General features: G+C 37.3%; 1 protein-coding gene across 1 annotated transcript; it reads left to right on the plus strand.

Annotated features, from left to right (window-relative positions):
* Positions 1-6777: 6777 nt before the first annotated feature.
* On the plus strand, positions 6778-12639 carry LOC134659747 (uncharacterized). The gene is made up of 3 exons (XM_063515440.1): positions 6778-6928; positions 8307-8380; positions 12245-12639. Exons 1-3 carry the CDS (start codon positions 6832-6834, stop codon positions 12425-12427), a joined length of 354 nt encoding a protein of 117 aa, XP_063371510.1. The 5' UTR covers positions 6778-6831; the 3' UTR covers positions 12428-12639.
* The last annotated feature ends 1425 nt before the right edge of the window (positions 12640-14064 follow it).

Genomic DNA, 14064 nt, shown 5'->3' on the forward strand with positions numbered 1-14064 from the left:
GAAACAGTTCATATCTAATTGTTTTTGGCACTTACAAAACTAATAATAAAACCAATTTTGTATAACTAAGTTTTGTTTTAATAATCTACCCACCCCATCCCATTACGTTAAACCTGGCCCCTATTTCACCACGGTGACAGACAGGTGCGACAATTCGACAAATCTCACTGTTGCTGACGTCACAGGCATCCATGGGCTACGGTTACTGCTTACCATCAGGCGGGCCGTATTCCTGTTTGTCACCATCATTGTATTATTTAAAAAAACTTTATTATATCGGCAATAAAGCCTTCATCAAGTATGACAAATTAGTAATCGTTGGAAAATCAACAGACACAACATCCAACAAAAAAAGGAACCTCCAAATATCACCAGAGAACAACCAACGCCAGAATGACTATAGAACACAGGTTTCAAAGAAAAATAAAACCCAACCTATGCATTCACCATTACAAAGACCACAAAGTGTATCGGAAACAGTTCTAAAGCCAGGAATATTAAATTATTTAGTAAACAAAAATCCAAACAACAAAGAAAAACAAGACATGAACTTATAGAATTAGTACCCTACCCCTCCTCTACACAGAAATTACTTAACAAAAATCAAGAATAGAAAAAAACAAAATACATCTTCCAACACGGCTGGTCACCGGGGAAGATTATGACCAAAACCCTCCAAAGAACAAAGAAACACGCCAAATACAGATTGCAACATACAAAGTCAGAACACTCGTTATATGATTGATTAATAGAAATAGAAATAGAAGAATCAAGAAAATAAATCAAGTATTTACGACATAACAGGCATATCGGAAGTGCGAAGAGTAGGAAAGTCAAAAAGAAAAATATAAGAATTTCATAAGCACAAGACCGAATTAAATAGGCATCTTCGGAGGAGGCCTTCACCCAAACTTGGGGTTCTTGCAGAAACAAAATTAATCACACTTACCTAAATATAATTACTAACACACTAGAAATTAAGTTGTTTCCAAAATGTTAAAAAAAAAAAAATCAAATGTTATATAATATTAATAAGTTACTACTTAACTAAATAACCTATACTTACACTATTGTTTAATGTAATTTTTTTACATGCAAGAAATAATAAAGGCTTTATTATTATTATATTATTATATCGGCAATAAACAGGTATTTCTCTTGCGATGTTTATGATGATAATGATGACAATTGTCACCAGATTTAAAAGAACTGTCGGTAATTCTTGACAGCAAATGAGTTCTGTGTCGGAATTTCGTGACAATTGTCGTGTTTCTTGTGACAATTGTCATTAGCTTCGCAAAATAAGTACTTATTAACTGGCGATATAGTGGAGTTTTTTTTTATTAACATGTTGGTGGCAAACAAGCACACCGCCCGTTTGATGGTAAGCGGTTACCGTAGCATATGGAGGCCTGTGACGTCGGTAACAGTGATGTAGACAATTGTCGCACCTGTCACGGTGGTGAAATAGGGGCCTGGTACGATATAATTATTTACCAGTCGCTTTTCGGTGAAAGGAAACTTCGTGACAAAAACGGACTAATCCTAAAAATGGCCTAATATCTCCTCTTGGTTGTAAGATCAATGGCAGTCGCTTTTGTAAAAACTAGTGCCTACGCTTCGGTAATTCATGGGATTAGTGTTGCCAAGCGGACCCTAGGCTCCCATGAGCCTTGGCAATAAAGCTCAATGCATGCTCAATGCACACACGCAGAGTGCCGGCGCGTGCGCGCGTTTCATTTTTCATTAAATAAAAGTAAACAAACAATTTGTAGTACATTTTCGGGTAGTTATAACATTTATTGGTTAACCGACCAAATGCAAAACCACCTGGATCTGTCACTGAACAACCTGACTTTAACCTACATTATTTGATCGTGTAATGTTTTCATCTACCCTCAACTGGCTTAAGAAGCCATTAGCCATTTGAGGGTAGATTTGGTTTACTTTAATTTAACTACCGAAAGATACAAAGTTATAGTTTAGTAAATTTATGCCATTTTCAAAATTACCCCTCCTTCGAAGCAAAGGGAATTCGAAATAGAGGGATATTGTCAAAGTGAATTATGTAGTCAGTCCATTTACTGCCATCTTTCGGCACCAATGATTAACACTTCAACGCCATTTGACTTTGATCCTTATTTTTTCACTGATAAAGATCGCTCGAAAAGATGGCACCATACCTTTGGCCTATTCTGGACTAAATAGCGATACTTTTTGACATTTCACAAATTTAACACATATCAGTGAAAAAATAAAGAGCAAAGTCAAATGGCGTTCTAAAAGTGTTAATTATTTGTGTCAAAAGATGGCAGTAAATGTACTGAGTACATGGGTCAATTTCTGAACACGATTTTTTTTCTGTCCGTGATGAAAATCGCGGGTTAGCATCAGACAATACTTACCATTTTTTTTTTACATAAAGAAGTCACACTTTCACACCGAGTTCCATATGAATTCACTGATTAGTTGGTTTTTAGAGTACACATAAAAATACCTAAAGGCTCAAATTACTACTCCCGTGCCCTGTCCGGAATCTACTTTTGAGCATAATGAAAAATCCTACGAAAAATTCTACATTAGTATCACTAATTTAGTGTCAAATACTTAAACTAGATGATATTTACTATCACTGAGCACATATACTATTAACTTCATTGTGGTAAATAACTCGTGATCGATGTTTAAATTTTGTCCGAGCGCGCGAGTAAAATTTCGTCGGCAAAACTCAAAGGGCTCTGACAGCCGACGTGTGTATTTGAACCGCCTCGTGTCCCGCCTCACCTGTACTGGCAGTATTCGGCTGTCTCTCAAAGCAAGCGGATGTAAGTCAAGCCGCGGCGTGTTCGAGCAAATCGCGTAAGTATTTCGGAATCCGGGTGGGCGACAATTTTTTTCTAATTTCGATGCCCCTTATAAATTTTATTTTCCACGTAGCTTTTCAATAGCAATTGTCATATTTAGGAGCCCTTTATGTATCTTTATGTAAGCGATAACATAACAGTTTGGTCAAACACGATTTAAATTTTTGGCGAATTTTTTTATTACGAATTCTAATTTCCGTGCCCTAATTCCCATAACAAATTTACCTAAAACAGCTGATTAAGTGGCACGGGAATTAGAAAGTATTACATATATTGTCAACAAATCTTTTATTGGGGGCACTGTAAGTTAATTGGCAATGTTTACGTCATATTATTATTACTTATATATATTGGCATTGAATATATATTATATGTAATAATAATACGACGTATATCTTTCTATTTTACATTTAAGGAAATCTTAAAGAATGCACAAAAATCTGTGAATAGTTTTTTAGTATAAGTACTATAGTACTTACATACAGGATCGACCCGAATAACCCGGGCAATTTTAATACGTAAGGTAAGGTGGGGTAAGACGACACCGGGGTAAGACTATCACTTGTATGGAATCCTTGTACTGTTAGTCTTGCCCCACCTTACCTTATTCATTGATCATATTATAACATTAAAATATTATATAAACATAAAACTATTTCTGGAATTATTACATATTATAATACCTGTACCTAAGGTTACATGAAACAAAATGAATCACATTTGCAATGTTTTGTTTTTGTAAATTTGACAGCTGACAGCGTATGCCGTATAAAGTTTAAATATCTGGGAGACCTAGCTTTGCTTGGAAAACATATAGGTACCTACCTACCTAAAAACTCAAAAATGCGCGTTTTTCCAGAGATAACACCTACCTAGATAGATTTTTCACCCCAGAAAACCCTCATATATGATAAAATTTCATCGAAATCGTTAGAGCCGTTTCCGAGATCCCCGAAATATATACAAGAATTGCTCGTTTAATAGATTAGTTGTTATAAATTAGCTTTTCTAATACAAGAAAAATTAAATATATCCTATTCTTACTATATTATAAATGCGAAAGTATCTCTGTCTGTCTGTCTGTTATCTCGTCACGCTTAAATCGCTGAACCAATATCATGTTGATGATATTTGGCATGGAGATAGTTTGAGGCCCGGGGAAGGACAAAGGATCTGGGGACACGGCAGTGCCGCCGCCAAGTCGAGCAAAACAAAGTGGCACGGTCAAAATAACATTTAATTTGAACATGTGATCTAAGAATTAATGCACTTTAAAATCCCTTAGTTTAGTCACTGACACAATCACTCACGATCATCATTATTCTAAGGTACTTCTAGCATACCCACAAGTTCCAAATTTGAAACGTAATTAGGTTTAAGCTTTTTAAGCCAATAAAAATCTAATAATACTGCAATATTAGTCACGTTCTAAAGATCTAATAACTGCATAAATAAGTTTGTAATCCTATAGAAATATATGCGATAACAAATTTACCTTTTAGTTCTTACAATTAGTAGGGAAAGTAAAGGTACACTACGATGTACGATGTGAGTATGAATAAAGATGTATATAGTTATGATATGTGTATACATAGTATCAGTATGGTATGGGTATGATTACCTGAAAAGAAGGACAGCCTACAAAAAGAGATGGGATCCTATCAAAAACATTACATGTAAAAAGATGCAAATCTCGCAACGCAGTTCTTCTACTACAAAAAAAGTTTTGAGATGTAATGTGAAACCAAATCGGTTATTTTAGACAATGCCAGGGGGGTATTAAAACCGTAATACTATTAGATACCTTATTAGGGTTCCGTAGCCAAATGGCAAAAAACGGAACCCTTATGGATTCGTCATGTCTGTCTGTCTGTGATAGTCTTACCCCGGTGATAGTCTTACCCCACCTTACCTCATATGTGGTTAAACAATTGTTTGTGTTATGAATTTATGAAGGCAGCATATTCGATTTCTTCAGATTAACTTACACAATAACTTCTTCTCTCTGTGCCCCTATTTATTTCTTAGTATCATTTCCTATACGGCCATAAATCAGATCATACACCTTGTACCTATCTACATGCAGATACATAATGACACTTTTTAATGAATAGTTTTGTATGTAAGGCGGACATGTTTACGCAACTACTCAAAGTATTGTTTTGAAATATATATATTTTACTAAGAAAGAGAGATTAGTTGCCATTAAAATCAAGGAAACTATTAGTCAAATACGTAGTTTTTAGTGTATCATACTTTCGTAGATTTGTCGTCCGAAACTAAAATTAAAGTAGATAAATATGTTCGATGCCGCTTCAGTATGGTTGAAGTATATTATTGTAGATTAAAATATACATAAATAATAGTTTTAACTACCAAAATAAGCTAAGAAAACAATTCCTGTGCCATGTTCTAATTTCCGTGCTAGTAAAATCTAATTCCCATGGACACACTAATTCCCGTGCCCTGACCAAAATTTTAAATTGAAATAACTTTTATAGTTTTATGAATATTTTTACCCCATAAGAAAATTAATGTTTATTATATTTTTTATCAAATTATCAGCATATTTTTTTTTGTGTAATGTTGGTATTTCAAAATTCCATGGGAATTAGACAAAAATGCTCGTTTGGTGAAATTGACCCACATAATTCACATTGACAATATGCCTCTAGGCAGTCTAGGCTAAATTCTCTTTGTTCGAAGTTACCATGCACCCAGGCCCGGATCTAGGGTAGAGCGAGTGGAGCGGCCGCTCTAGGCGCGAATGGCAAGGGGGGGGGCCAAAATGGCAAATGAGAATAAAAAAAGTTTTAAAAGACGCGAGTGTGGCGGGGGCCCAAAATACGCTTGAAAATTTCAACGAAGGGCGCCAAAACCCGATTTCGCTCTACCCTGATCAAGGGCTCGGGCCGGCACGCATGCACCAATATCTAATGGCATGATGTTAATTATGATTTCATTGCGATTTTGAACGCCCAACCAATTCTCATGTGGTCTTCAGAAACTTTATCTAGCCCATTGTTTTCAGGTGACGTGGTACTCCCTGGGTACTCCACGTTAACCTAACCTTAACTTAATTATCAGTATCACTAGGCTAGAAATTAGTATATGGCAACGGTTCTTAAACTGTTTTGGTTACAGAAGCCTTTGATATATTTGACGGAGTCCCAAATAAAAAAAAATATCGACATTACTTTTACCTAAAGCGTTTTACGCGTTTACCTAAAGGTTCCGTCACACAGGCGCGTTTTCCGGGCGGGGCGTGAGCGTTTTATATGTAAAAACGGCGCGTCCCGCTCACGCGCCGCCCTCAAAACGCGCCTGTGTCGGAGCCTTAAACGTCCATCAGAAAAAAAAAAACATTAATAATTTAGTGAGTCTGTTTCCAAAAAATGTATCTATTAAACGGCAAGATGAGAAGACGTGCTAATAGAAACCAGGTAGGTACCTTGTTATTTCTATTACGTAACAAAAGGTGTACAATTTCAACGACTAAGGGTCAGTATTGCACCAACCACACTTAGCAGACTGATCAACATCACTCAACAGACTATTATGAAAATTCCTATATAATAAAATTAAGCGAACGCTTTAAAGGTGACAGACGGTTTGGTGCAACCGACCCTTAATCTATAAATTTTACATTTTTGCTCTAAAATCGTTACCAGGCTCACTGTGGACCAGGGACCAGCCATATATACAGAAGAGCTGGATTTTGTTTTTTTTTAGCGAAGCTCCTACAAAGGCTTTGCCGAGACCTAGGGCTCCGCGGAGCACACTTTGAGAATGGCTGGTTTATGGCCTCTTCAAAATATTATTTAATTTGACTCGGTTAATTGCTTAATTGCAATATCATCGAACAAATTGAGTTAAGCGATTGGCTAAGGCCGGTGTTTGTGTTATATATGACGATGGCAGTAGCAACAGAGGTTTTGATCTGTTGGGAATATTCACTCTCGCTACCATGCCGATGCCGCTCGTTCGCTTGCTTGCGCTCATCGCGCTAGTCACCGTAGTCGCTGCCTTCACCGACGATAAAAAATGTGCCTCAAAGAACATTGGTTAGTATATTATTTACGTATAATGATACCTCGCAAATGAAGTTTACGAAGTAGTACTCGTACCTGTCTGTATGTTACCTCTTCACCCTTGTTGAACCAATATAGATCAGTTTGAGGCCCGGGAAAGGACATAGAGTTAGATTAGACCAAGCTACAGATGTAGTGCATTATTGTTTTCCATCGTATTTTCTCGGAAACGTTAGTATTTGTCATGCTACTTCAGTCAACCTCAGTTCTTTTTGTAGGTATCGAGACGAGACTTACTGAAATAGCAAGACGCGTTCGTACGTTTCCGTGAAAATACGATGGAAAATAATTATGCACTACATCTGTAAGTATAAATACAAACTAAAAATATAAAAAATAACTACTTACTAAAACCCGTCCTGGGCTGTCCCTGACGCAAAGGTGCCCATCACGCTCGCTGCGTTGCCGCGTTGTATTGCGATGGACAGCCTGTAAGTTGGTAGCGATTTTGATAGACAAAGTTCTATGAGATTATAACGTTTAAATTACACTTGCTGGGCTGGGGAGGTGATCCTAAAAGTTCCATAATATAGAGAAGAGGGGAGAATTTCTTTTAAAAAACTGGCCAAGTGCGAGTTGGACTCGCGTTCCAAGAGTTCCGTACATTACCCAATTTTTAACAATGTTATTTTATATGTGAAACGCGAGTGAATTGTCTTTAAAAAACCCGTAGGGGTCGGATCAAAAACTAAGTAATTAGTCCACCTATTAGAAATATGCAGTCACGCTTGACTGCATATTTCTAATAGGTTTTCCTGTCATCTATAGGTAAAGAACTATTTCGTATATTTTTTACAAAATTTTAGACCCAGTAGTTTCGGGGATAAAGGGGGGAATGATCATTTTTTGGCTATTTTTAAATAACTTCTAAACTATTTGTTTTAAAATTACATAAAATATATATTTGAGCTCTTTCATTTGATATGTAACACGATATAGTTTAAAAAACATTATTTTTTAATTTTCTCATTTACCCCCCAAAAGTGGCATCCATGTTTAAAATTCATTTGTTTACGTAACATGTCCGTCTTTGGATCACGAATTTACATATGTGTACTAAATTTTAGCTTAATTGGTCCAGTACTTTTGAAGAAAATGGGCTGTGACAGACGGACAGACAGACAGACAGACAGACGCACGGGCCGGATCTAGGGTAGAGCGAATGGAGCGGCCGCTCTAGGCGCCGGATGGCAAGGGGGGCGCCAAAATGGCAAATGAGAAAAAAAAATTTTTTTTAAAGACGCTGCCTATAAGGGTTCCGTTTTTTAGCTTTTGAGGTACGGACGGAACCCTAAAATAGTGGTTTCGGTAATTTTTTGTTATTAAAGTTATAATCAATCTTTATTTGCAGGTTCTTTTGGCGACCACTTACATAGATTTGTCGAGAAAATTCCATACGGGAAGACAAGAAAAGACTTTATTAACGTACGTAGATTTTTACTGTTGTTAATATATAATTATTATTCTTCTTTTATTTTAAACCATTGGTCGAAAAAGTTTGGGTACTTATATCAGAAAATATTCACTTTATCCAAAAATGACTTTTGTAGATCCCGACCCGACCTATAAAAAAAACCGGCCAAGTGCGAGTTGGACTCGCGTTTCTAGTACATAAGTCAGACTCACGCTTGACTGCACATTTCTAATAGGTTTTCCTGTCATCTACAGGTAAATAACTATTTTGTGTATTTTTTTTTTCAAACTTTTAGATCTAGATCCTAGTTTCGGAGATAAAGAGGGAATGGTAATTTTTTGGCTATTTTCTTAAATAACTTCCAACCTATGTATTTTAAAATTATAAAAAAAAAACATGTGCATCTTTGGGTCACTAATTTACATATGTGTACCAAATTTAAACTTAATTGGTCCAGTAGTTTCCGAGAAAATATGCTGTGACAGACGGACAGACGCACGAGTGATCCTATAAGGGTTCCATTTTTTCCTTTTGAGGTACGGAACCCTAATAATATTTGCAAGCAAAATTAATGAAATCTTACCGGTAATAAGAATTAGTAATACTCGTAAATATCGCCGTTGTTTATTTGATATTTTTTTTTTATAATTCTATAGTGGTACGTGGTACTAAATAATAGGATTAATTGTACCTAATTATTCGTTTAGACTTAAGACAACATAACTTGGAGGATATAATCAAACGGAGACGCCATGTCTGTAATTTTCTGTACAAAACAGTCTGCCGATTTTTGCGGGGGAGGGGAACGTCAAATGTATGCGTAACGTAAAAATAGCCATGTCAGATAAACGTCAGTCCATACATTGTGTATGACCGTTGGCCGCCTATTTTCGACAGAGGGGAAAGCCTGTCAATGGCTACTCCGTTTAGTTGTATCCTCCAAGCAACATAAGCTTGGATTTGAAAATGTCATCAGTTTCTAAATCCGCGCTCCCTAATACCTATAAAACGACATCCATGTGATCCATGATGATTTTTATGACAAATAAGTGCATGACCGCTATGTTGTATTCCAAAATCGTCATGATTTTCAAAATCAGCACTCCCTAACACCTATAAAACGACATCATTGCGACTTTTATGACGATGTGCATGGCCGTCATGTTAGATTCCACTATGGTCATCCTTTTCGAAATCGGAACTCCCTAAAACCTATAAAACGACATCCATGACGACTATGACCAAGTGCATGGCCGCCATCATGGATTCCAAAACCTATAAAACGATATCCACTGACGACTTTATGACATAGTGCATGGCCGCCATCTTGGATTCCTAAATGGTCATCATTTTTGAAATATGCACTCCCTAAAACCTATAAAATGACATCCATGACGACTTTATGACATAGTGCATGGCCGACAATATTCAACAAGGAATCCAAATAAATGTGTAATTTTCAAGCAAAAGGTATCACTTTGTCGCTTGCCATAAGGACTCGGTTTAATTCCTCACTCGGCGATGCTTAAGCGTAAAGCGGTATCGACCAACCAAATCGACCGATTTGATCAGAAATGAAATTGGCGTCAATCAATCTCCAATTTAATCACCAATTATAGATTTATGGTGATATGAGAGCCCTCTAAATTGAAAAAAAAAAATGCCCCAGAACGAAAATACTGGCGTTACAAATTGGTATTCTTGCGTCCGCACCTCATTTTATCGGTAATGATCGGCGGTTGAATTCGGCGAGCCAAATTTGGCGTTTGCGTCCGCACGTCCTGATTCGATCGGGCAATTTAATCTGATTGGCGAAAAATTGACTAGTCTGGACTCTGGATACGCCTTAAATAAACATTCGCTTGATATCAGTAAATCAAACGGTAAATAAGCTGTCATTAACGTTACCTAATAACGTTAAAAATGGTTTAACGATTAACGTTACTTAACGTTAGCTCAATGCACAGTTGGTAACATTACCATTTTAATTACCTACCGGCTTAGAGCAGGGGTCTCCAAACTTTTTTACCTGAGGGCCATATTGCGCCTCAGAATTTTCGCGCGGGCCACCGTCGCTGCTGAACATCTGGAGCCTGACTCCCGCGGACCGGATTGGAACGCTGTCGGCGGGCCGCTTTTGGAACGCTTCGCGGGCCGGATTTCGCCCGCGGGCCGGGATTTGGAGAGCCCTGGCTTAGAGCATTTAATACTGGAGTCGCCTTTAAGAGCTTACCCTTCTACCGAAAAACTTGGACAATTTATTTATTATTTATTTATATTGTTTAATACACTAGCAGCTGAAAGCTGATGCGTGTATATCACTGCACTTGTTTTTTTAACGATTAATGTTCATTTGCAATTGTGCAAACTTTTCACAAAAATCAGCAATATTGTGCAGTGCAGACTGTTTCGTACAGAAAATGACAGCCATGACGTCTCCAGTTACTAAATGTTCTAAGCCTACCGGTAATGAATAGCATAACTAATATAAGTAACGGTACATGGTTTAACGTTAACGTTAATTACAACTTAACGTTAAAATCTGTCTCCCAGTGATGGTAACGATACCAACTTTAAAACGGTATTTAAAGCCCTACATTCTAACGTCAACTATTGTTATTAACACTCTACTATTATTACAGTACGCCTTTAAGTAGCACCTACTTTACCACTCTAGTGCGGCAATTAGTACTTTAGCCTATGTCAAAAATTTAAAGGGCCATATTATGTACTGTAATACATACGCACTTGTATCCTACTGTATCGTAAAATGGGGTGAGTAGGGACAAACTGACATTCAAACCTCGATAACATTTTATTTTTACATTTTATGCAAACTTAATTTCATTAATAAATGATGTTCCGGCCGTTTGTATTTTAGTTTTTAGGGTTCCGTAGCCAAATGGCAAAAAACGGAACCCTTATAGATTCGTCATGTCTGTCTGTCTGTCCGTCTGTCTGTCCGTCCGTATGTCACAGCCACTTTTCTCCGAAACTATAAGAACTATACTGTTGAAACTTGGTAAGTAGATGTATTCTGTGAACCGCATTAAGATTTTCACACAAAAATAGAAAAAAAACAATAAATTTTTGGGGTTCCCCATACTTCGAACTAAAACTCAAAAATTTTTTTTTTCATCAAACCCATACGTGTGGGGTATCTATATAGGTCTTCAAAAATGATATTGAGGTTTCTAATATCATTTTTTTCTAAACTGAATAGTTTGCGCGAGAGACACTTCCAAAGTGGTAAAATGTGTCCCCCCCCCCCCTGTAACTTCTAAAATAAGAGAATGATAAAACTAAAAAAAATATATGATGTACATTTACATTACCATGTAAACTTCCACCGAAAATTGGTTTGAACGAGATCTAGTAAGTAGTTTTTTTTATACGTCTTAAATCGCCTAAATACGGAACCCTTCATGGGCGAGTCCGACTCGCACTTGGCCACTTTTTATGATTTTAGGTAGTTTCATTTCATAACTTTAACGATAAACACAAAATCCCTCACCCCGTAGTCCCTTTTTAGTAATTTGTTTATTTTTATATAGCAGTAGCCTTTAAAAACAATCTCACCCCCCTGTCATCCCTTCTCTCCCCATTCATAACCCGACTCTCCTCGCAATCCCTACTCACCCCATTTTACGGTACTATTTTCATTGAAGAGACTTCAACCTAGTTATTCATAGAATAAATTTAAAACTGGAAAAATTACTGTCTTGAGTGAGACTTGAACTCACGGCCTCTGGATAGATACTCCAGCGCTCTGCCATCTGAGCCACCATGACCTCATCCATAGCCAGCAAATCTTTCCACCATATGGGTCAAGGGTCTACTTATTCATATTGTTATTTTGTACCTATGTATTCCAGAGACCTTGCAAGCCAGACAAGTGGGTCGGTGAACAGATACTGGTGTGCAACATAAAGAACACCACTACAGAGTTCCCATCCATCGAAGGACCTCCCGAAGGAAAGTTAACACCCGTGAATATCACTTGTAAAGATCATGACGGATGTGACTTATCTTATGTTTATCAATGTATGAGTAAGTAAACTGACCTTTAGGCCTTGTTTCAAAATTAAACACTTTCAGTAGGAGGTTAGTTTGTTGCGGTTTCAGTCTTGCAAGTGAGACGTGCGTGCGCTGAAGCGTGCCGTAGGTTACACGTTTTGCGGAAACCGCAAGAAATTAATAGCAGTGCGTGCTAAGCCTTAAATAGGTACTTAACACGAAGTTCCAAATTCAAAAACGAAACTTAAGCTTGGGAAAACTTAGCCCGTACCATGAGTCACTGACAGTGTCAAAACTGACATTTACGCTATTGAGAACGTAATTTACTTTCTATACATCTCATTTGCACTAATATGCGAGTACGAGCGAGATGTATAGAAAGTAAATTACGTTCTCGACGGCGTTTATGTCAGTGCCAAACTGATGGTAGCCGTATTTAATAACTTTGAAAACGGAATAATTTTGAAAATGCCAAACATCTATGAAACGAGAAGCACTCCAGTGACCATACTATAGCAACATTTTCGATACACGCTTACCAAAGCATCTTGCTAGTAGGTATTTATAGACAGCAGTAGGTAGGTACCTAAAAAGTGCTTCTAGTTTAATAGATATTGCCCACCCAATGCATCCTACAGCTCTTATAGGAGTATATTTGATTTAAATTTGGTTTTTCCTATTGTCTTAACATATAAACATACTTATATGAATAAAGATTTAATAGTATTTCTTGTGTTTTATTAAATTATGTTGGCACAGAACTGTAGCAAGGGTTACAAAGGTACTTATAACATAACATTATTAACAATCTTTAGGGTGGGGTTGGTCAACTTGGAGCCTGTCAAAAATATGACCTTTATCTCGCAACCTGTATGTTTTTTCCAAAATCTGTAAAAGCCAATCTTCAATAATTTGAAATCGAGGGAAGGTCTTCTAAGACCGTTTTCTCGTAGCAGCACGGGATCTGGTAGCTGCCCTCACTGACCCAAAAAGAAAATCCACCCTGTATAATAAAATTTAGCGAACGCTTTAAAGGTGGCAGACGGTTTGGTGCAACCGACCCTTAATCTATAAATTTTACATTTCTGCTCTAAAATCGTTACCAGGCTCACTGTGGACCAACCATATATAGAACAGCTAGATTTTGATTTTTTTTTAGCGAAGCTCCTACAAAGGCTTTGCGGATATCTAGGGCTCCGCGGAGCACACTTTGAGAATGGCTGGTTTATGGCCTCTTCAAAATACCTATTATTTAATTTGACTCGGTTAATTGCTTAATTGCAATATCATCGAACAAATTGAGTTAAGCGATTGGCTAAGGCCGGTGTTTGTGTTATATATGACGTTGGCAGAAGCAACAGAGAACCATTCAAGGTTTTGATCTGTTGGTAACATTCAGTCTCGCTACCATGCAGTGGCGTAGCTAGAGGATATGGCGCCCGGGGCAGGCACCAAATTTGCGCCCCCACCCCCCAAACGAAATGAACTAACGAAAGGGTTACTTTTTACTTATTAAAGTTTACTTTTGATTTAGACAAATAAGTGTTTTTTTACCACATTTCTGGCAAATAAACGATATTTCTATTTTTATTTTTAGTCCATCGGTGGCTAACAAGCTTACGACTCACCTGATGGTAAGCGGTCACCGCATCCTATGGACGTCTACACTCCAGGGGCG

The sequence above is a fragment of the Cydia amplana genome, chromosome 25 (assembly GCF_948474715.1).
Source record: "Cydia amplana chromosome 25, ilCydAmpl1.1, whole genome shotgun sequence".
In the NCBI taxonomy this organism is placed as follows: domain Eukaryota; kingdom Metazoa; phylum Arthropoda; class Insecta; order Lepidoptera; family Tortricidae; genus Cydia; species Cydia amplana.

What these genes read in the sequence shown, in the direction of transcription:
- LOC134659747 (XM_063515440.1), top strand. Translation starts at nt 6,832, where the DNA reads ATGCCGATGCCGCTCGTTCGCTTGCTTGCGCTCATCGCGCTAGTCACC. An exon ending in ATGTGCCTCAAAGAACATTG is followed by an intron (nt 6,929 to 8,306) that starts GTTAGTATATTA and finishes CTTTATTTGCAG; the next exon opens with GTTCTTTTGGCGACCACTTA. An exon ending in CAAGAAAAGACTTTATTAAC is followed by an intron (nt 8,381 to 12,244) that starts GTACGTAGATTT and finishes TATGTATTCCAG; the next exon opens with AGACCTTGCAAGCCAGACAA.